At 40.2% G+C, this 24,561-nt stretch overlaps 1 protein-coding gene and 2 pseudogenes across 1 annotated transcript; all 3 read right to left on the bottom strand.

Moving 5' to 3' along the window:
* Positions 1-984: 984 nt before the first annotated feature.
* On the bottom strand, positions 985-2,532 carry LOC143848968 (noroxomaritidine synthase 2 pseudogene; annotated as a pseudogene).
* Positions 2,533-5,768: 3,236 nt separating this feature from the next.
* LOC143848439 (alkane hydroxylase MAH1 pseudogene) lies at positions 5,769-7,716 on the bottom strand (annotated as a pseudogene).
* A 4,135-nt stretch (positions 7,717-11,851) lies between these two features.
* LOC143848282 (TLD-domain containing nucleolar protein) lies at positions 11,852-22,920 on the bottom strand. Its single transcript, XM_077357183.1, has 8 exons — positions 22,605-22,920; positions 21,444-21,955; positions 21,088-21,160; positions 20,274-20,354; positions 20,098-20,161; positions 12,692-12,779; positions 12,444-12,528; positions 11,852-12,325 (listed from the first exon to the last, which is right to left on the bottom strand). Exons 1-8 carry the CDS (start codon positions 22,704-22,706, stop codon positions 12,242-12,244), a joined length of 1,089 nt encoding a protein of 362 aa, XP_077213298.1. The 5' UTR covers positions 22,707-22,920; the 3' UTR covers positions 11,852-12,241.
* Positions 22,921-24,561: the final 1,641 nt, after the last annotated feature.

Here is a 24,561-nt window from a genome sequence, read left to right as displayed (position 1 = left end):
TTCCCCTTAATCCGAACACCATTTTTCCTTACATAGGCCCCTTCCACAGCCTCCAACAACTCCCCCATCCATTTTCTCCATCAACCCTAACTAGATCCGGCCCATTCACCATTAAATCCAGCCTTCTCGAGCCCAGCTCCGGCCATTCCACCCTATATATGGCCCCCGGCTTTCCATGACCCCTGGATCCGATAATCCACAGCCTCGCACCACCTATAGCTGGCCTTCCATGGCTCCAGGTCTAGCACCCAACGGCCTTTCACGGTCACCGGCAACCTTCATGGTTTTCCTCGGCTCTAGATCCAGCTTCATGGCCTCCATGGCTTCAGATCCGGCCTCCACGGCTCCCAATCCAGTCTCCATGGCCCCAGTCCTGCCTCCACGGCCCTAGATCTAGCCACCACGGAAAATTCATGTTTCAGATATGGCCTCCACGGTTCCCGATTCGACCTCCGCAGCTATCTTTTGCCAACCATGGGAGAGACGGTAAAAAGAAGATTAGCAATGGGGGGAGAGAGAGAGAGAGAGAGAGAGAGAGAGAGAGAGAGAGAGAGAGCGAGCGAGACGAGAGGGAGAAACCGCCTCCCTCCCTAGACCAACGCCCCAAGGAGGGAGCTTTTTTTATCGCTATGAGAGTTATATTTAGCTAGCCCAAAAACTCATAATTAGAAACTATCTAGACATTAACTAACCCAAATCAAAGTGGGCCATCCTTATGGAAACACATTTCCAATGTGTGTCGCATCACCGCCGCCAATCAGCAGACACAATGCATGTACTAGCTAATATCCTCCTTAGTACCCTTATTAATATAAGGTTTATTTAAGCATCTAATGTACAACGTACTAGCTAATATCCTCCTTAGTACCCGTATTAATAGAAGGTTTATTTAATCATCTAATGTAAAATAAAACATTGGATTAAGATAAACAAGATATACATCTATGTAAACTATATGTAACACATATTAGTATAGACTTATCATCAATAGTCCACCCTTTCTTTAATCCTAACCATCAGTCCATTGTTCATAGTAAGTGTAGTAGAAGGTTTCCATATGATAGGGTGCCCCTCCACCACTTGAACATGGAAGTTGAAGAGAATAGTAGCAGCTGCTACTTTCATCATGGTAAGGGCCATGTCCTTCCCCAAGCAAGTCCTCGGTCCCACGTTGAACACCGGATACTTCGCCGCCGATTCGTGCCTCAGTTTTCGATCATCGCCGATCCATCTCTCCGGCTTGAATTCCAAGCAATCCTCTCCCCACACCCACTTCATCCGCCCCACGGCGTAGATCGAATAAACAACTCTCATTCCTGGTCGTACGATCGTCCCATCAGGAAGCACATCCTCCTTAACAACACTTTTGAAGTCATTAGGAACTGGGGGATGCAGCCTTAGAGCTTCACACAATGAAGCATGTAAATACACTAGCCCTCTTAGCTCCTCTGAAGAAAATACACATGGCCACCTGGCACATTCTCTCTTCTTCGCGGAAAATACTTCCCTTAGCTCATCCAAGATTTTTGATTCCACACGGGGGTTCTTCGAAATCAACAAGAAGAACCAAGTGAGACCTAAGCTTATAGTGTCTCGCCCCGCAGTGAGCATAGTTAACATCGTGTCGCGAAGGAATTGGTCGCCTTTGGAGAATAGGCACCTTGCTTCTTCTTCTTCTTCCGAAAGATTCATGTATGTCGAAAGTAAATCGTTCCCTTTATCTCCTCCATGCTTAAGTGAAATGTACCCGTGTATGACCCGATCTACGGTTCTCCATGCCTTGGCCATTTTCTTCTCCTTCCCTATGTTCAAAAACCGCAACAACTTCCACCATGTGCTAGGTGTTATGATCCGAAATAATATGGCGTTATTCGCCTCGTCGAGGGATTCAGAGAATTCGTTCTTCGGAAAACCTAATGAAAGATACTTTGGATTTCTTCCAAAGATGGATGCAACAGTAGCATCAAATGAGAACCTCATTAACACATCTTGCAAATCTATGTTACATTGTTGTCTAGCCACATGTGATAACACAGGGACTAGTCCCACTTGTATCACCTCCTCGCTCATTTTCGCATAGAAGCTCCGAAACTCCTTCGAAGTGAACCGAACATGCGCCATTTTTCTCTGCACCCGCCATTTATCTGAATCGACGTTGAAGATTCCATCACCGAGCACATTAAAGATCTCCATGAAATTGGACCCTTTGGGGTAATTGGGGAAATTTGTCTTGGTAATGTGTTCAATGTTGCGTGGATCACATGTGATAACGATCTCCAAGCCAGTGAAAATAGGGCCTTTCAGTACAAGGGTGCCACCTTTCTCGTTGAAGGCTTCTACCATCAAGTCATTCATCCTGTGGGCGTTTAGGAGGAGACCGGGGAGGATGCGTAGGATAGGCCAGCTCACTAAGACCTTGTTCTTGTGTCTCAAGTACCATGTTAAACTTAGGAGAAAAAGGGAAGCTACCCAAATTTCAGGCCATTTCTCAAGGTGGTAGGCCAAGGAGGTGAGAATCAGTGGAAATTCCATCTCTTTGAGATTGGATTTTGTTGTTATTTTAGAGGGAGGTTGAAGGTGGGAGATGGGTTTTTATTAAGAGGATTCCATAACATGCCAGGGGCTTTACAATAATGGGCGCTGTTGCCATGCTAAACACAGATCCCATGTGCAAAATTGATGCCCTGTAGACATCAATACAGCAAAAACTAATTCATTACTTCAAATTGTATTTTTGGAGAGTATTGCACCACTGCTTTTTTAGGTTCAAGAAACTTTTTAAGTGGTTGAATGTTCATTTTGCTGATTTTTTTTTCTTTTTGGCATGAATCCAGCGTAATTTTGTCATGTTTTTGGCATGAATCCAACGTCATTTTCCCCATCTTTTTGGCATGAATCCAACGTAATTTTGTCATCCTTTTGGCATGAATCCGATGTCCCAATCTAAGTGTCCACTTATATGGGTATTGTGAAGATGTTGGGCTCAAAATCTTTTGGGCCCATTAGTACCCTTAGTGGGTTTTGTTTATTTACCATAGAAAAATTCTAATTGGATCGGATCCACACATGTCCATGTCCCGATCTGTTCAATTCTAATTGGATCGGATCCTAATTAAAAAATTCCTCGAATTCTACCTTCCGTGTTTGAATCCAAGTTCATTCAGATTCAGACCTTGATTCCTAGAAGGATCCAAATAAAATAAAATAAAATAGAAGACCTTGTATATACTTGTCATTGTAATTTATTAAATATACTTTTTAATCTACACTAAACTATGGTATAAAAATCACTAAAATAACCTTATAATTTATATAGAACTATAAAAGTGAAGCTATTTTTGCATTTGGATGAAACCTAGTTACATCAAGACATCTTCTTATGGATTTATATGTTTTCGAACCCCAAATCGGATCCTAAAATACGCATCCATAAAGGATCGCTCTGATTAAAATTAATGTCTAAATCCATTTTAATCAGATTGGATCGCTAGGATCCGTTGAATTTGAGATCCATAATAGTTGTGGTTAGGAAATTCTTTTTTTGAGATTTCAATGCAAAAGATGTGAAAAATAACATTAGCGACGGATTGGGGGGGGGGGGGGGGGGGGGGGGGGAACTGTTGCTAAAAACATATTTTTGCATATTAATCTTTTTTTCAAAATATGAAAAGGCCCATGTAGGCAGAATCGATGGAAATTCCATCTCTTGCTTTTTCTTTCTCCTCTTTTTAGTTGGGGGCGGGTGCGTGGGGTTCCATTAGGGTTTGGATGTTGGTGAAGTGTATTTATATTTGGATCATGAATCAAGTGGGCCCATGTTTCTTTCTAGTTTTTTTTGTTGGGGGGGTGTTCAATTAGGGTTTGGATGTTGGTGAAGTGTATTGATATTTGGATCATGAATCAAGTGGGCCCATGGGTGGCTCTTGTATATCTCTTCTAGCATCCATTGGTAGAGACGTTACATAGAGCAAATATCAAGCACTCTTTTGGAGATTTTTACTGCAAGTGAAATCTAGAGCTTCATAAGATCACGTTAGCTATTATTAATCCTTCTCATTTCACCTCCCTCCCCCCATCTAATGACCCGGCTACACAGTTAAGGAAGAGAGTCCACATATATAGCCAAGCAACCTTTCCTCCCCTTCTGATGTGGGGTCTCACAATCCACCCCCCTTAGCACCCAACCTCCTTGCTATCACACCGTACTGAAGAAGGTCCCGCTCCGATACAATTTTGTGACGACCCAACCTCACAAGGGTAAATAAACCACACTGTGTAAATATTGTCAAGGTCTTGGTCTCCTACCCACCCCGATTTTGTTTTCCCGTACCACTACCATGCCTGAACCACTCGATAGGGTCCCGCCCCTTGAAGATATTGAAAATGTGTCTGCATAGATAAGGGGGAGAGTCCACATACATAGCCCAACAACTTTTCCTATCTCTCTCTCTCTCTCTCTCTGTTAACAAACTGTGATTCGGCAAAAAAACGGGACAGCAAAAATTCGAGTTTAATACGCCATTGTTCAAAAAAATGTAGTTAAAAAACGGAAACACAAGAAAATGAGTTTAGAAGTTTGTCAATTACAAAATATGATGGGGGTAAAATTAGAAAGTTGGCCAAAACACGTGTTTAAAATGCATTTTAAATGTGTTTAAAACGTTTGCTCAAAAAAATGGAGTTTTATTCGTTGTAAATGTTTTAAACGGAGTTTAAAATGGCACGACAATAAAACATTTTTATTTTTATTTTTTTTAAAAAAAACGCTGTTTAAAACAGAGTTTCGCTAAATATGCTCACACACACACCCTCCCTCTCAACCCAACATTTACAAAACAATCTTTTCTAATAAGTAAACTTAGGTAGTATTAAATCTGTGAAATTTTCATGGAAGTTTAAAATTCTGAATGTGACAATGTAAGATAAGAAGACCCAAAAGCCAAAAGACTCCAAAAGTAGTGTTCTATGCTCATTTGTTACTCCAGACTAGAGTTAAGATTTTTCTTGTTTCTCATTGAAAATTTAATGGATTCTTCATAGATCATCATCATCCTCTAAATTTTCTTTTCATTCTTACGTAAACAATCTTAAAATATTTTGAGTTATCATTGAAATTTTAATGGGTTCTTGGTACATTATTATTGTTGTTTGTACACTATTATCATCTGTCCCACCTTGAATGTGACGGGAATGTGTTGGATTGGTGATATGGAATCACCACATTTCCTATGTTTGTGATTAATTTCTTTATGAAAGGTATTTTTGGAATGTGTTTTTAAGTCCACTAAAGAAGGCTTATCTTTAGCTGGGGGCTTGATTTTAAAAGAACAAGGTAGGGCTCTTTCACTATAGAAAAGAGTATTTCCTCTAAGGAGCTTAGATCCATGGTTCTCCATGCAGGTTGCTGCGCGAAGTCAAACTTTGCGATTGGATTTCTTTTATGGTGTTTTCCGGGTTACGAAGACATTGTAAAGAGAGAGTTGGGTTTTTTGTGTGGGTTGCAAGAAGGTGTTGCTGATTTCAATATACCACGAAACAAGAGCTAGAGTGCTGATATTTGCTCTATGTTTCCACAAACGAATGCTAGAAGAGGTATGGTTGAGCCTCTAGCTCAATGGTAAAGGCTTTGCTCTTTGACCTTGAGGTCGGAGGTTCAATCCCAGCTTACTTACGAAAAAAAAAATGCTAGAAGAGAAATACACTGCTCAACCACCTATGGGTTCACTTGATTCATGATACAAATATCAAGACACTCCACCAACATCCGAACACCAGTAAATGAAATGATTTTTTTGTGGTATTGAATTCAATATACCTTGTAGGGAATATCATTTAAATAAATGACGAGAGAGAGAGAGAGAGTTTATTACATATTTCCGTATTTGTCTTCCCTCTCTCTCTCTCTCACAAACATTAATTACATCACATCTGCCCCTTATCTTTCAACCACCTGTCTCTAATATCTCAAACTCGAGTAACACATAGGTTTATGTTATTAAATCATCATCAATAAACGAAGTATTGCATTAACAGCAACATGCAAATAGAAATTCTGGCAACTAACGTAAATGTACGTATGTAGATTCACAAAGAAGCCCTTTCTGTAAGCTTGACCAACAGTCCATTCTTCATAAGAAAGTTCACAGATGGTCTCCATGAGACTTGGTGCCCCTCTACTACTTGAACATGAAAGTTGAATAGAATAGCTGCAGCAGCCACTTTCATCTGAGTAAGGGCCATGTCCTTGCCTAAGCAACTCCTTGGCCCCGCGTTGAACACCGAGAACTTTGCCGCCGATTCATGCCTTAATTTCTGATCATCGCAAATCCATCTCTCTGGCTTGAATTCTAAACAATCCTCCCCCCACACCCACTTCATCCGCCCCACAGCGTAGATCGAATACAAAACTCTCGTTCCTGGCCGCACGATCGTCCCATCGGGGAGCACATCTTGTTCCACAACACTCTTAAATTCGGTAGGGACTGGTGGGTATAGCCTCAAAGCTTCACACAAGGCGGCGTGTAGATATAGTAGCCCTTTGAGTTCCTCTGAAGTGAACACCCATGGCCACTTGGCATTATCTCTCTTTTTTGCCGAAAATACTACCCTTAGCTCCACCAAAATCTTCGCTTCGACCGAGGGGGACTTTGAAATCAACCAAAAGAACCAAGAGAGGCCCGTGCCGGTCGTGTCGCGCCCCGCTAGAACCAAGCTCAATGTGGTGTCTCTAAGGAACTTGTCACCTTTGGACAGTAATAGGTAACTTGCCGCCTCTTCTTCATCTTCTCTTGGATTCATATATGTTGATAAAAGATCATTTCCTTTCTCTTCTTTACATAAATCTTTTTTTGTATTTGAAATATACTCTTGTATAACATGATCTGCAGTTTTCCATGCCTTAGCCATTTCCCTCTCCTTCCCTATGCGCAAAATACGCATCAATTTCCACCATAGCTCGGGTGTTATGATCCGATAAAATATGGCGGTATTAGCATCGTTCGTCGCTTGGGCGAACTCGTTTTTGGGATATTCAATTGAAAGAGACCTTGGATTTCTCCCAAAGATTGTATAAACAGTAGCATCAAAGGTGAATCTCAATAAGAGATCATGAAAATCTATGTTACACCCTTGTCTAGCTACATGGGCTAACACAGGGACAAGTCCCTCTTGCACCACCTTGTGGGTCACATTAGTGTAGAAGCTCCGAAACTCCCTCGATCCAAACCGGGTGTGGGCCATCTTCCTCTGTAATCGCCATTTATCGGAATCAATATTAAATATCCCATCTCCGAGGATGTCGAAAATCTCCCTAAAACTGTTCCCTTTGGGGAAATTTTCAAAATTGGTTTTGGTTATGTACTCAATATTACGTGGATCACATGTTACGACGAACTCCAAGCTCGTAAAGATGGGGCCTTTGATGACGATGGTGCCACCGTGCTTCTCGTTGAAGGCATCAACTAGCCAGTCGTTTATGCGGTGGGCGTTTTGGAGGAGAGATGGGAGGGTTCCAAGGATAGGCCAGTTCACTAAAACCTTGTTCTTGTGTCTTACGTACCATGTTACACACAGGGAACAAAGAATTGCTGGCAAAATTTCAGGCCATTTCTTCGTGAGATAGGCGAAAGAAGTAAGCATCAAAGGGAATTCCATGTCTTAGGTTATGGGAAGGAGATTTTTTGTGAGGAAGGGTGAAGGAGGGTGGCTTTATAAGGAGCCAAACAAAGCCATTGGTGAGGGTATTGAAGGACCTCAACACCCACACCAATATCTGATGATCTTAGCCGTCTGATCGAAGGACTCGGAATTGGGCAGATAGACCCGGTTGGCATGGGTGTTTGATTATTTTCTACCGACAATTAGATTAGGCAGATGAATGGTCTTGATCAAAAATAAATTGCTATGAGCGCTTTAATATTTGTCACAAATCACAATCAAGTAAAAGAAAGAATTGCAAGTGGCAGATATAAGAGGGAAGTGCTATTATGGTGGGAAAATGGGGGGATGAGTCTCCCAACCACAAGGGTCGTTGGGTTAGTACTAGCATTAATAGAGTAGGGTTGCGAAATAGGAAAACAACTCTAAGACCGGATCCCGTGCTGGAAATAAAAAGAGAGTGAAAATGACCTACGTTCAACATGGGAACCCAGACTTGCAGGATATTTTGAGTTATCATTGAAAATTTTGAGTAAGGGTGTCAATTTTGGCTCGGGCTCGGAAGCTCGCTCGAGCTCGGCTCGAATCCTTAACGAGCTGAGCCCGAGTTAGGCCAGGCTCGGCTCGGCTCGTTAAGGCTCGTTAAGAATTTAATATATTTAAATATATATATATTATATATTAATATATACATTAAAAGGGTTGTCCATGGAGTGAAAGGGGGGGGCAAAATATGTCACTTCATTTTTGGAACCCTATTTGTTACTAGGACCACCCCCCATAGTGTAAAAAAAGTAGTCAAATTACACTAGTAGGGCTGTCCAGGGAAGATGAGGGGTGTGAACATAATATAACCCGAGCTCGGTAAGGCTCGCGAGCCTGACCGAGCCGAGCCCCCTCACTTGTGAGCTTAACGAGCCGAGCCGAGCCTGGCCAAGCTCGGCTCGGCTCGGCTCGTTTACACCCCTAATTTTGAGTAATACACTGGAGGTAGCTAGATACTATATAATGAGATTTAAAATGATAGGTAGGCTTCGTGTACATGTGGACCCACAAAGAGGCTCGCATGGATTGCTGATTTAAAGCATTCATTTGTCGGTCCCACCGTCAATATGCGGTGACCCAAAGCATAGGATGATCCTAACCCTTAGATTTGTGGAGTTTTCAGTACCTTGCTTGCTGTCCATTTTAAACCTCCGCAAATTGAAGACTTAGAATCATCCTATGGTGGCTATATCTTCTTTTTTTTTAACACAGCCTATCTTTGGGGTAGACCACCAAATGAATGGTTTAGATAATTAGATCTTCCATTCATGTGGGGCCCACTATTGGTTTTAGCTGCTCTTGTTTGCCCATCCATCTATAGTATATACTACCCGGCCAGAGATTTCATATGATGTGTGGCTGTATCAACCCACGTGAGTCTTAGCCACATTCCATTCAAATCTCTTATTGGTCAGATTGGATTCGGAGTGTTCTCCAGACCCTACTTCACAATTCAAATCGGATCGTCTAGAGTGTCCTTGTAGGTCTTACTAACATTTCACACAGTTAAAATTCTCAGAAGATGACAAATGTAAACATGACTAGTTCTGCACATGGTTTTAAAAATTTTGGACCAACATGACTAGTTCTGTACATGGCCAAAACTGAAATCACACATACCCGAAACGGTAGTTTATTTCTACCGAAATTTTGATGATAAGGAATTTCACCCAAGAATCTCAATTTTTATTAATTATTTACTATCTTATTAATTATTTAATATCTTCCCGGCCGAAATTTCGAAATTTTGAAATTTCCGCCAAAATTCTGTATGAAATAAAATATTCTTTTATTCGATTTCATATGAAATTTCAAATTTTCGGCTGAAATTTCGGTTTCGGTGAGGACCAAAACGCATTCCGAATCTGAAATTTGAAACATGGTAGTGCCAAAGGTTCTAACAGTTTCCAAAAAAACTCTCAAAAGTGAATTAAAAATGAAAAGACAAGCCGAGTTTGTGCAATTATTAAAACATGGTGGTGCCAATATCAATAGCCAGAGAAATGATACCTGCACAACCATGTTTTAATAGCTGCATGGACCCAGCTTGTCTCTTCTTTTTTTAATTGGCTTTTGAGAGCTTTTTGGGAGCTGTAATAACCTTTTGAGTTTTGAAAGCTCCTTAAAAAGTAAAAGACAAGATGCTTTAGTGGAAATATCAAAACATGATAGTGCTGATATCATTTCCACTTAGAAAGAGAAATGTTATTAGCACTACTGTATTTTGATGATCGCACTCCTCACTTTGTTAGAAGTACACTTTATTAAAAGTACGGTATGACCCACACTATAGGATGATCCAAACCGTCCAATAGTGGACCACATCCTAAATTGGTAGTGCCCCGAAAATTATTTCCATAGGTTGATCCTAACCCTCCAATCTATATCATTCAGTCCCTCTACAGACCGGAGGGTTAAGATCAACCTATGGAATTGATTTTTGGGGCACAACCTATTTAGGGTGTGGCCCATCTAATGGACTGTTTGGATCATCCTATGATGCGGGTCATACCGTACTTTTAATAAAGTGAGGAGCGCGATCATCAAAATACAGTAGTGCTGATAACATTTTCCTAAACTTATCATGTGGAAATTTAATTCATAACATTAATACAGTTTACCCACCCGCGGTGGGCCATCGCCCATGACATTATTCATGTGTTCACAAAACTTTTGCATTTACCCTTTAATCTAAAAACCATTTTCTTGGTCGGTGACTGATTGTACCGGTTGTTCAATAGTGTTATACCTGTTGTGTCGCTTCACAACCGGTAAAGAGGTAATTTATCCTAGAAGGGGGCTTTAAGCATTGTAATTTGAGTTTGACTGGGAGTCTTTTCCACACAAAAGCAAGTGGGCTTTTGACTTGCGCTATAAAAGGTTATCGAGTAGAGGATACTTTGGTTGTGTGAGTGATAGGGGTGCAACTTAGGTTGAGCCTATAGGGGTGCAACTTGGGTCGGGCTCAACCTGAACCCGACGGGTTCAACCTGATTTTGGCTCGGGTTGGGTTAGGGTTGGGAAAACCCAACCCGATTTAAATTCAGGTTGGGTTAGGGTCAGAGCCTTGGCAACCCGACCCGAACCCGACCTTTTTCCTCTAATTTTATCATTATTTTCTGAGGATTATGTTTTCTTTCTTGAACTTTTCTGTTTGGCCATAGATGAAACCAATCTCAACCCGAACCCAACCCGACCCAATTTGGAGGCGGATTGGGTTAGGGTTGACGATCCTCAACCCAAGGCTTGGGTTGAGTCGGGTTAGGGTTGAGGAATGCTATCTCGGGTTGGGTTAGGTTGCCCTCAACCCGACCTCCGAGTTGAACCCCTACTGAGTGAGAGAGAGAACTATGCTGATATTTATCATTGCGTGGTTTAGCCTTATGAACATAGTAACCACCATTGGCGTGGTCACTGTTTGTATGTCAACTTATTGCCCAAGTTTATCTACAGACGAATCAACGGTGATAAGGCCATTGAATCCGTTATATGCCTAAATGCCATACAAGAAAACGAGTTGGCAATGCTTCCATCAAATTGCCACCACCCGTGCCATTATCACTGTCTCCGATCCCACACCTCAACATGCCCGAATTGCCCAGAAAGGATATTACCTCTTCCCTTCTGCTTCTACTAATATTACTTGAGGAATGCTAGACTCATATGAGCCCTTGCAAAAAATCAGGGAAAGGGCGCCCTCATTGGTCAAAACTCCTTTATGGCAGTTATGACCATGATTTTCTGAGCCATCCTAAACTTGTTTTAACCAATGAGGGCGCCCTTTCCCTGTTTTTTTCTGCAAGGGCTCCTGTGAGTGTAGCATTCCTCATATTACTTATATCCACTTTCTTTTGGATTGTCTTCTTCAATCTGAATTTGAAAAATTGTGAAAATAGAAAGTAACTCCATAATATTTGCAAGGAAAACACTTCAAAGAAGGGATCCCACTCCGATTAAAAAAGCTACTTAAGGGTTAAATTTTCACAGAAAGATGTAATGGGGCTGTTCTCTAAGGGGATAGCAAGCCAGGGATATAACGGGGAGTTCATTTTGGATAGGCTTTCTATCCTCCCCTCACGTCAATGGATAGTGCATACTTTTCTAATTAGCTGTTAAAGGCTATTACAATTACAAAAGAATGCTATCAACATCCAGCCAAAAAAGTGTTTATTGAGTGTCATAATCAAAACAAGAGAGTTCACAGATCAATGACAGATTACGACGCAAAGACTATAGTAACTGAATCATTTGTACATAGAAAGCATTCTAATACGTATGTACTACAGATTTTATCCATAGAAAGCTTTCTAATTTGTATTTATTACAGATTTTATCCAGCAGTGGTGAGCAGTGCACAACCAAATATATAAGAGGCATTCTATGTAAAAGAGTAGCATAGCAAGTGAGAATTAGAGATTCATATTTACAAAAGCTCCACTTTCAGTTGTTAGCAATACCACTACTCCACGTAAGTATAGAAGATCAAACCTGCTCTGTTAATGGTGTGACAATCCTCATGATGAAATTGCTAGAGAACAGTTCACCATCTACAAATCCCAGGTGCTTCGGTCCGGCACAGAGCTATCAATTCCTCATACTTTGAAGCATACGCAAAGCCCCACAACTACATAATACAAGACACTGGTGATTTATATGTCATAGCGAACAAAAGCACACCATTGTAGCTGATTTGAAGCGCGGATCAAACATTAAACGAGAGTAAGAGAAGGCCCAATCTATACCTCAACCTCCTTCACTTCGAAGTCTTCGGAGTGTGCAAGGCAGGAGTTGCCAAAGGTTTCCGAAACAGAACTTGACCCATTCAATCTTTGAAGAAGGAAAATTGAAAAATAAATAAGAACGTGCTACTTAAGATACCATTAAAAAAGAAAACAAATACAAGCTACATAAGATTTAAGGAAACAATAGAAGCTATATTATATGGGAAAAGTATGAAGCATAAAAACAAGGGAAAGTGTGAGAAGTTTACAGATCCCCATCCAAATAAAGCGCAAAGTGACTACCACCACCCAATGCTAAGAAGTCAGTTGAGCAGAGAGTGAAATAGCGATTAGCACCTGCATCAGTATGGAAGTTAGGCTATGAAGGGCGTTATGTTTCAATGTCAATAACCTGATTCAAAATACTTGAAAAGAAAAAATTGCCATTATACAAGCTTAAAGAAACATGGTAGGCAAATTAATGTTTGTTGTTCATATAAATACTTGACACCTGGATAGCCAACTAAGTTCGGGAAACTGAAATAAAAGTCCTAATGATATTACCAACTTAGATATGATATTGACAATTAAATGGCCGTAGATTAGAAGGAGCTCATTTATAAGAATACCACAAAATGGGGTTGGGCCTGTAGCTCACAGTTGAGGCTTTGTTTCTCAACCTTGAGGTCTCGGGTTCGATCCCAGCTCACCAATTAAAAAATATTAATAAATAAGAATACCACAATAATTTCCTGATAATACTTCCTTTCATCTTAAGAATACATCTCTGCTACAAAAATGATAGGCGACCAAGTTGCAAATTTAGTCTAGCATTAATATGAACAATTCCCATTTCAAAAATAATAATAATAATAATTTTTTTTTTAAATGGCCATTTATAATAATAAAATAATGAACAAGTGAAAACTATTAAGGATCAGCACATGTATGCATGGGTAATGAAATCAGCATCTTTTGATGTCAGTCTTTGACCAACCCATGCATGGCTGGGGTTCGGTCCGCAAGTCTATAATGTAAAGAGTGTGAGTTCATTAAGCTTGTGTTGGGACATGTGATCAACAACGGTCTTAACATCCAATCTGGAGTATGGGGCTAGAAGAGTTTATATGTACAAAGGGAGACTATTGGTGCTGATTTCCTACACATCCTACTTGAGTTAATGTAAGAAAGCCCATATTTCATATCGATGATAGAGGAAATGAAAGCATTGGCACGTAGGAATCGGTTAAGTTACCAAAAGACACAAGAGTAGCCTGTTGCATATGGCCATATAGCTTAAAATAGAAGTAAAGTGGGTCTCTTGGAAACGCGAAGCTAGAAATAAGAAAAAAAAAAGAGTAGATTACTTATGATAATTTGCTCAAATTGAAACATGAGATGCAAGGATTGGCCAAAAGGTATTTTGTTCTTCAGTTCGACAATGCAAAAGACAATGCATATGTATCATCCAAAACATATATTCAAAAAATACACCATATTTTCTGACACAATTTACATCTTAGGTAGTACTGAAATATATATATATATATATATATATATATATATATATATATATATATATATATATATATATATAGAGGAAACTGTTGGTGAGCTTAAGCTCACCAAACTTATGGTGAGCTAGCTTGCCCAATCACATGGGGGCCCACTTTGTTAGGATGATCCAAACCATTCATTTGCAAGGCCTTATCATAGATAGGGGGTGTACCAAAAATCAGCTCCATAGGATCATCCTAACCCCTCCATTTGTGGAGGACAAAAATGGGGCAGATTTGTGTATGTCCATTTTTGTCCTCCACAAATGGAGGGGTTAGGATGATCCTATGGAGCTGATTTTTGGTAGACCCTCCATCTATGTAAGGGACTTTCAAATGAATGGTTTGGATCATCCTAACAAAGTGGGCCCCCATGTGATTGGGCAAGCTAGCTCACCATAAGTTTGGTGAGCTTAAGCTCACCAACAGTTTCCTCATATATATATATATATATATATATATATATATATGAGAAAAGGGTAGCTGGGCTTGAGCACAGAAACAGGGGGGTGGGGCCATTGGGGGGTGATCCTAAGCATTCATTTGGAAGGCCCCATCATGGATGGGAGGCCTACCAAAAATCAGCTCCATTGGATCACCAATGGGTGTCCATTTGTGGGGCCAAAAATGGACAGATACTGTTTGTCCACAAATCTGTCCATTTTTTGCCCCACAAATGGACTCCCTAAGGTGATCCAATGGAGCTGATTTTTGCTGGACACCCTACCCATGAAAGGGCCCATCAAATGAATGCTTTGGATCCCACCCAAAATGTGGCCCCACCCTGTTTCTGTGCTCGAGCGCAGCAAATGCATGCTCTATATATATATATATATATATATATATATATATATATATATATATATATATATATATGTGTGTGTGTGTGTGTGTGTGTGTGTGTGTGTGTGTGTGTGTGTGAGAGAGAGAGAGAGAGAGAGAGGAATGCTAAACTCAAGGATGCCTTTGCATAAATAAGATGAAAGGGCAACGCCACTGGTTGAAAGTCACCTAAGTGCCTTAATAGTAGAGTGTAAAAGTCAAACATTAAATGCACTTTGGTGACTTTCAACCAATGGGCACATCATTTCATCTTATTTATGCAAGGGCGCCCCTGAGTTTAGCATTCCTCATAATTTTAGCATTTCTCTTCCGGGAGGACCCTTTACAAAAAGAGTCCAAAACATTAAAATCTACTCCTCCGAGAAATCCACAAGATGACTCGAGGGAATTCTTCCGGAGGACTCTCACAAGAGGATCCATTTACAAAAATCAGATTCTCCATGAAGCTCCACTTTCGGGAGGTTGAATAATCAAAATTTATATTTAGATAAGGAACCGCTTGATGAATCAGAGGTGTTTTATTTATTTTGAGAAATGTAGCTAATGGTCATTAGAGCCAGAAGTGTACGCCCCACCAAATTAATAAAACCTCTTCTCGCAAGAGGGAAATTTGATCTCAATGCATTTTATGTGTGTGAATCTCTTTTCATGCATGTGAAATTTGTTGTGGACAATGAATCATATGAAGGCCGGTCAGATCTAGATGATGAGTTTGAGCCTTGTGAGGAGCTGCGACAATCTCATGATGTACCAGGTATCACTATGAGGATAGGCTAGTGTGAGCCATAGACGGTTCTAGAGATTATGGTATTCTAGTCGATGCCAGGGATTTTCAAGGATCACTTCGACCCTGACGAGTTTCTAGAGGGGATAGACAGCATCGACCAAATCTTTGAGTGGAAAGAGCTCTGATAAGATAAAAAGGTGATATTTATCACCATGTAACTCAAGGATGCTACCCTTGTTTGATGGAACCAAATCCGAACCAGGAAAACTCAATGGGAAATGGCCAAGATTGACTGATGGGCCAAACTGAATGAAAAGATAAAAGGTAAATACATGCCGTCTAATTTTAAGGCCGTACTCTACCAATGAGAACTCGTCCTTAAGCAAGGAGTTCATTCCATGAGGGAATACCCAGAGGAGTTCCATCTCTTGACAACCCATAATGCATTGGTTGATGATGAAGAGCTAGATACTAATAGGCTGCGCTTTCAGCTCCAGTAGTCGGTTTCCCTTCACACCCAACTCAATGTTGATAACACTTCTTGATTGGACCTAAAGGCCAAGAAGATAGACCATCGTTCTCGGCAAAGGGAATTGACAGAGGCCCCTCTAGTTCCGCCATTAAAGAACCTATGACTAGGCGTATGAATCTTGCTCTTCCCACTAAGTGTAAGTGAGACAAATGCGGGCATGGGAACTCGTCCTTAAGCAAGTAGTTTGTTCCATGAGGGAATACCCAAGAGGAGTTCCATCTCTGGACAACCCATAATGCATTGGTTGATGATGAAGAGCTAGATACTAATAGGCTGCGCTTTCAGCTCCAGTAGTCGGTTTCCCTTCACACCCTCCTCATTGTTGATAACGCTTCTTGATTGGACCTAAAGGCCAAGACGATAGACCATCGTTCTCGGCGAAGGGAATTGACAGAGGCCCCTCTAGTTCATCCATTAAAGAACCTTTGACTAGGCGTATGAATCTTGCTCTTCCCACTAAGTGTAATTGAGACAAATGCGGGCATCGGCTCCTAAGTACACAAACCACACCATACCACCTTTAAATGTTTCCAGTGTGGTGAATCGGGTCAAAGATCATCCGATTGTCCCCTTAAGATATTCAATCCTCATACCAATTTAGCAGAACCCGTAGATGATGGGGATAGGATTGACCCTGAAGAACATGATCCCCATGATAAAAGAGCTCAACATGAAGGAATGAATGAGCCAAAACATGAGGGTGAGCATGATGAGACCATTCTTGACGGGGATCATGAGAGAATAGTTTCCGTCATTCGTCGAGATGTGGTATCCCCTCAAACCCCAGATACAAATGAATGGTTGAAAAACAGTACTCTACACCACTTGCATGCCAGGTGAGAAAATATGCATTATTATTGATAGTGAAAGTACTGAGAACTTGGCCTCGAATATGATGGTAGATAAGTTGAGGCTGAAGACTATGACATTAACTCGGTTGGGTGTGACGTTGAACCATTAGAGGTGTCATATTCTATGGGGTTGTACTTGGCAGTTTGATCTTAAGACCACTCATGATGGTGAGAAGAACACAGATTTCCTTCATTAAAGGCCACAAGAAATTTAAGTTAATTCTCGGATGTGTCGACATATTTAGCGACGATGAGTGCGGATATTAGGCTCCTAAGATAAATGGCTAACATTAATTTTAAGTCAGTATTAATCTGAAATGGCTTGTAAGAGGTCTACTTTTAGAACTCTTTGACGACACACGCACTACAGCCTCATTATTTGGTCCTCAGCTTTACACGTCAGACAGAGGTACTATTGGCCCTAGTTAGGATGTGATCCAGTGCAAGGCAAATCAGCATGTTAGTAGATTCGAGTTTGTTAAAGTATAAAAGATTAAATACTGCCCTTCTCCAACAGCTTAAGCTTTTGGAGAAGTTGGTAAGTTAACATGGTATCAGAGCTAAAGGTCTCGAGTTCAAACCTCCCGGATAGCAAAAATCCACATGCGATGGTCGGCCCAAAGTGGGACCACATGTGCCACGTGTTTGCCAAGTAGGGCCACACGTGCGGGGGAATGTTAAAGTATAAAAGATAAATAATGCCTTTCTTCAACAGCTTAAGCTTTTGGAGAAGCTGGTAAGTTAACAGAGTTCATTGTTATAACTTCCCTCAAGACTGCTTTAAGAGAGTCAAGTCCATCATTGTTATTGTAGAAAGGTACTCCAACATATCTCATTTCTTGCCAATTTCTGTAGCTAGGATATTCCCGAGTCATTTTTGGAGAATTAAATGGAGCAAAATCGGGGTTATATTTCACTTTGATTACACAGTCACATACCCCCAATCAGATGGACGGACAAAAGTGATCAAACACAGCTTATGGCATTTGTTGAAATGCTTAGCTTGTGAGGAATATCATCAATGGGACTTCATTTTATCCATGAAAGAGTTTGCATACTAAAATTCCGTTACCAATCTTTGATACCATTTTCGGACTTCCCATTCCAGACCTCCTAAGATACCATTTTCGGCCTTGGCGCAACGGTAAGGTTGCTCCATTGTGACATTGTGGTCACGGGTTCGAGTCACGGAAAGAGCCTCTCTGCAAAGAAGGGGTAAGGCTGCGTACATCTAGCCCTCCCCAGACCCCGCAATGGCGGGAGCCTCGTGCACTGGGCCGCCCATTCCACACCTCCTAAACTATGCACAAATATCTCCGATATTTTCAAATATAGCGTTTTTATCGCGACATTTTGATAAAACGACAAACTCCCGAACCAATCCCGAGATTTTAAAAATATAGCGATATTTTTGTTTTTATCATAAAATATCCCAATAATATCGCGATACTATCCCAATATTTTTACGATATTTTTATTTTATATTTTTTCTTAAATTTAATATTTTTATATATTTTTTAAATAATTTATTTTTACCGTTTTTTTCCCGATATAAACCCTAAAAAAATAAAAAAAATTATTATATCCCGAGATTTTCCCTTGCCGAGAAATTCCCGAGAACGACATTTGTGACATAGCTCATAAATCGTACCTCTATATTATGTCAAGGAAGTGCAATTTTATTTTTATTTTTTTGAATGGTAAGGAAGTGCAATATTGAGGAATCAAACTTCGTTTTTGGTCGGGACTTCATTCTCCATGAAAGAGGAAGTACTCCATGAAAGTTTATGGAAGTCGTAAAAAATCTTGTAAAAATCGTAGAAGTTTATGGAAGTAAATGGAAACGATGAAAATGATGAAACTTCACAAAATGCTAGAATAAGTGCAAATAAACAATTAGAAATCATCACACATAAGCAAGACAACTATCCATAATGGTTTCACATGATCAAACACCTAGCGACGTGCGTTGTGGCACATGTCTGAAGCAATAAGGATCATTCTAAATATAGATATTTCACATGTTTTGAAAGCTGGTAATCGTATCATTTCTTCTTCCAACTTACTCATCGTATTAATAGAATATTTAATGGATATATCGGGTTTTTTGTTTACATGGGTACATGCAAGGAATCAAACTTTGAACTTTGGTCAACACTTATGTTCTAAGTATTAATGTACAATAATGAAGCGACAAACAAAATAATTTACCAAAATCTCTCGTGTTTTGTTTCTCCTTATTCTAGACTTTCTTTACTCTTTAGTCGGAAAGGGCTTGGCTTCTACATGCACAGAGAAATAAATGCATTAAATTTTGCAGCTCTGAGAAGAAATTATCCATAATTTAAATAAGGGTCAACACACTATGATAGGCAATCTTGATAATGTGATTTCTTGATCAAAATTTATATGAGAAGAAATAGCTCCTAGATTCAACGTATGAATTTTCACACCAATTTCTTTAATCTTATGAAGCAGCCAATCCTTTCTTATGGATGATTCCTTTTCCTTGTCCAATTTCCACTTCCTGAGTTTCTTCTTAACATACCGGAGCTTGGATCCAATGACCACATCTGCCGGCCTGGTCACCTTATGTTCCGCCCACCAAGCCCCTAACTTTTCATCCATTTTGGGATGCTCCAACCAAGCCATGTTGAATCTAAAAGGAATGGGACCCCACGATTCGATCGTGGGAGCCAAAAGAATAGGACAGTGATCTGACACGGAGTGGGGAAGAGCCATTTGACAAACATTCTAAAACCTCTCCAACCATCCGGGACAGATAAGAAATCTATCTAATTTTCAGAGACTTTTGTTTCTTGACCATGTGAACTGAGCACCCAAAAAAGGAATGCCAATGTCAATGAGCTCTTCAGGGACCTTCTCAGTCTCTTTTGATTTCAATGAATTCTCTCTTACCATTCAAAAAAAAGACATGAATTTTCACAGATGACAACACATACATCTATTTGTTCCTTCATTCAAAAAAGGAAACTTAATAAAAATGGTATGAGCAAGTAGTGAAAGTGGCAACTTTTATCCTATGATTTACGGCGTTCAAATTCAACATGTTTTCATAACATGAACAGAAGTTATTTCCATAAAATGGGATGAAAGGTATTGACTTGTTCTCAATCTAGACAAGATAGAAAGGATAGAGACCGACCTGTTGGGCAAAATACATCGACATGACCAGATATATTGGTGAAAACAAACGTATTATTTGTTCCCTGCTTGAAATAAAAAAAATCAGTTATACATGATAGGAAAAATAAGTGATGAAGCACCATTCACAGATGACAAACTATAGTATAAATATTTCATATTCCAGTCTTCCAGCACCTGATACTTCCGTTTATTAGTTGGTCTCAGCGGCGCCTCAACTAAGCCACCAAACACTCCACCCCTCCGGTCACCAACAACCTACAAGAAACATATAAAGATTAAAAAAAGGGCATTAAAAAAGAACCCCGTAGAGTGAAGATTATATGCATTATATATATTTATAAGAGAAAAATTCAATGATGATCATAAAATCATGTGGGCCCACATTTTTCCGGTGATCCAAAGCATTCATTTGGAAGGCCCTTCCATAGATAGGGTGTCCACAAAAAAACAGATCCATAGGATCATCCTAACCCATCCAAAAGTGGAGGGAGATACACACACACACACACACACACACACACAGAGAAGTGTTCCTGCACTCGAGCGCAAATAGCTTATCTATGCTCGAGGGCAAAAAAATCATGTGGGCCTACATTTTTAGGGTGATCCAAAGCATTCATTTGGAAGGGCTTCCATAGATAGGGTTTGTACCAAAAATCAGATCCATAGGATCATCCTAACCCATCCAAAAGTGGAGGGAAAATGGACAGACACTGTTTGTCCACAAATCTACCCATTTTTTCCCTCCACTTTTGGATGGGTTAGGATGATCCTATGGATCTGATTTTTTTGTGGACACCCTATCTAGGTAAGGGCCTTCCAAATGAATGCTTTGGATCACCCGAAAAATGTGGGCCCACCTTCATTTTCTTTTCTTTTTTCATGTCCATCTCAGTCATTTCTGGGTGCTGTATTGTCCCTTCACCTTCTTTAGTAAATGTTTATCACTACCATTCAAGAATAAAGGGGGGCGGGGGGAAGACAATACCAGCAGACAGTAACCAGGGCAAAGCATGCTTCTCCTGTACAAGGTTGAAAGGGAGATTCCATGCCTCCAAGTACTGCATGAAAACAAAAGAATTGATTAACAAAGAAAATATGCAATGTTCAATCATAGAAAACTCATAAGGATGGTTCTTAATTTCGGCTGAAATTTTGGATTTTGGTCCAGACTGACACCGAAAGTACATAAATTAGGTGTCGGTCCAGATATTTGAAATATTTTTTTTACAATATCTCCAGCTGACATTTCAATCCTTCCTCATAGGAAACTCATGAAACCTAGGTTACTACACATTCCTAGATAGAATATTAATACGTAATATGCAAGGTGTGTTTTCGCACCTATAAAGCAGCACCCACTTCCTCCCTTTTACCAACGCTGGCAGAGAAATGTAGAGACTATTTCGAGTTTTTTCTGATAGTAGCAATGAAGGTTCAGAAATCTCTGGTAGAATAAGCTGTGAGACAGTCTCCTTTGGGGGTTGCAAAGGCCTCAACTCATTCTCAACAAGTTCTGAATCATTTTGCACGTTACAACCAGCTTTTTTCTCTAAGCCTTGACGTATAAAACCATTTGTCCTTGCAGTTCGGTATATTGCTCTCCTAAGTGATTGCTTCCCAATAGAAATTAGAGATTTTTTCCCAGTTCCCCTGATTCCAGAATCTGAGGCCAACTCATCCATTTCGGCGTGATACTCATTATGCTCCTCATTAGGATGCGTTTTAGATTCTGAGGATGACAATAGAGAATAGAGAAATGCGGTAAAAGAAGATGTATCAGGGCCATCCACCACAACCCCTGAATCACTTTCTGTAACAGACTCTTGTTCACTTCTTATCTCCATGTTATCATTCTAAGCCAAAAAAAAAACGAATACATATGCTCAGAAAAGCCAAGCAATTGCACAAATCTCTATCAGTCAAAGCAGTTCTACATGATAACCGCATTACACCAATTAAGCACTTAGATCAAAGATATTAACCAAAAAAAAGCCTCGTAAGACTTAGCGACTTCGTTGTTAATTCTGTGAAGTACACTACACCTTCCTCACCAAAATATTTTCAGTATAAAAACAATCAACAAAAGAAAAAAAAAATGTTTCTCTGTATCATTAGCATGAATTTTTTATGTGTGCTTATTATGTGTTTGTGAAAGCTGCCACTTAATCGCTTTTTGATTTTCTGATCTTGCTTCGTCCAAATAAGTAATAGTAACTATCTTGCAAATTAAAATAACATAATCCATCATTCAAATAAACCAAAGCAAGACTCATGGTAGAAACCCTAAGAAGGAAAACCCAATAACAGAGCAGGAAATACAAGAAAACCCATGTCAAGAAAATCCAACCAAACCACTCTAGCCAACAAACTAGACAAAGGGTTTTACACAATTTCTGTATAGATAGTAGTCTGACAAAGAATATTATCAAATTCAAGAAACATCAAAGCTTACAGAGCCCATAAAGAGAAGGTGGGAAAAAAATTAAAAGAAAATAAACTTACATGAGGCTTTTGGGGTTCATCAGAGATTGGATTAAGGAGAACAGTGGTGAGATCAGATACGAAATGCGCTGCTTTACTACGAAAAGAGGGTTCTTGACCCATCAAACAAATCCCACCTATAACCCTTTTTCTTTACCTGGAAAAGCGAAAGAAAAACAAAAAGCAAAGAAGTGGCCTTATTTTGGAAGAATCAATACCAGTTTTCTGGTAGCAACATCAAGGGTAAGAAGAGCATCTCCACTTTTTATCTATATATGTTGGAGTCTACAACATTATCTATGTATCTATCTTAAAAAAAATTCGCCCACCAAACGTGTTTCTTTCCTTTTTGTCATTAGTTTTGAGTTTTCTTTAGATGCGAAATTTTTATTGGGAAGCTTTTTCCTTGGAAAATTTTTATTGGATTTTTTTTCTACCGTGGAAATTTTTACAAATTATGCATAGCATGTGGGACCCATCTTTTAAAACACAACCCCCATCATTTTACTATGGGATGGAACCCACCATTTTACAGCTTATGTTTTGATGTGGTAAGCCCACCATCTCTCCCTAAAACTAGGGCTGCAACTCGAGCCGGGTAAAACCCGACCCGCATCGACCCGACCCGAAAATAGCCTGGGTCGGGTTCAGGTTTCATGGGTTTCGGGTCGAGCCGGGTTCAGCATTCAAAAGCCCGCATGAATCTCGGGTCGAGCCGGGTTTGAAGGGGCCCGACCCGACCCGAGTTACATAAGTTATAGTATGTACATTTTTTTCTATTGTTAGTTAAAAGTTAAAGGGATAATTACATTTACACCCCCTCTAGTTTCTGACACATCCACTTCCACCCCTATAGTTTAAAACGTGACAAATACACCCTTGTAGTTTCAATTTGTTTAAGGTAGGCCCCCTCAGCTGAAGGTTCGTCCATAGATTGAAGGGTTAGGATGATCCGATGGAGCTGATTTTTTGGCACACCCTAACTATGTCAGGACCCATCAAATGAACGCTTTGGATCATCCAAACAATGTGGGCCCACATTATTTGGATGATTTTTTGGTAGTGTTTGGATTCGGGTAGGGGCCCACATTATTTGGATGATCCAAAGCGTTCATTTGATGGGTCTGACATAGATATGGTGTGCCCAAAAAATCAGCTCCATCGGATCATCCTAACCCTTCAACCTATGGACGAACCTTCAGCTGAAGGGGCAAACCTTAAACAAATTGAAACTACAGGGGTGTATTTGTCACGTTTTAAACTATAGGGGTGGAAGTGGATGTGTCAGAAACTAGAGGGGGTGTAAATGTAATTATCCCAAAGTTAAAAGTGAAAACCCACGCACCCACTGTTACTGTATGTGAGTGTAATTTCTGCTTCTATGAGTTGAGTTGATTCAAGTGTTTGATTCAGCATTGTTTGATTGTAATTACAACATTGTTTGATTACAGCATTGTTTGATTCAAGTGTGATGTGAGTGTAATTACATCATTGTTTGATTCAAGTGTAATGAATGTGAGTGTAATTTCTGCTTCTATGAGTTGAGTTGCCTTGCCAAACAAGAATTTTTCTTAAAAATTTGCGTCAACGTGAAAAAACCCGACCCGACCCGAACCGACCCGAGATTTATCATGGGTAGGGCCGGGTTTGGGAATCGTGGGTTTTCCGAGAAAAAAACCCAACCCGACCCGACCCGAGATATTTCTCGGGTAGGGTTGGGTTCTCCAAAATCCGACCCGCCCGACCCGAGTTGCAGCCCTACCTAAAACCATACATATGGTGGGGCCCACCTTTTCCTTGCATGTGGTGGGGCTCATGAATTTACACTATTTTTTGCTAGGTGGGACCCACAAGCTCCACTCATGGCTAGGCAAGGCCAACCATTTTGCCTATGTTTTGGGGAAATGATATGTTCGACCCTTTTTTTACCCTCTAGCGTAAAAGAGTACTCGTAAGTACACTTAGAGAGGGGGAGTCT

This window comes from Tasmannia lanceolata, unplaced genomic scaffold, assembly GCF_043159265.1.
Source record: "Tasmannia lanceolata isolate RefF3 unplaced genomic scaffold, GAP_Taslan_0.1 ptg000016l, whole genome shotgun sequence".
Taxonomy (NCBI): Eukaryota; Viridiplantae; Streptophyta; class Magnoliopsida; order Canellales; family Winteraceae; genus Tasmannia; species Tasmannia lanceolata.
This window is presented reverse-complemented; position numbering and strand designations above follow the sequence as displayed.

What these genes read in the sequence shown, in the direction of transcription:
- LOC143848282 (XM_077357183.1), bottom strand. Translation starts at nt 22,706, where the DNA reads ATGGGTCAAGAACCCTCTTTTCGTAGTAAAGCAGCGCATTTCGTATCT. An exon ending in CTAATAAACGGAAGTATCAG is followed by an intron (nt 20,162 to 20,273) that starts GTGCTGGAAGAC and finishes TATTTCAAGCAG; the next exon opens with GGAACAAATAATACGTTTGT. An exon ending in CGATGTATTTTGCCCAACAG is followed by an intron (nt 12,780 to 20,097) that starts GTCGGTCTCTAT and finishes ATACTGATGCAG; the next exon opens with GTGCTAATCGCTATTTCACT.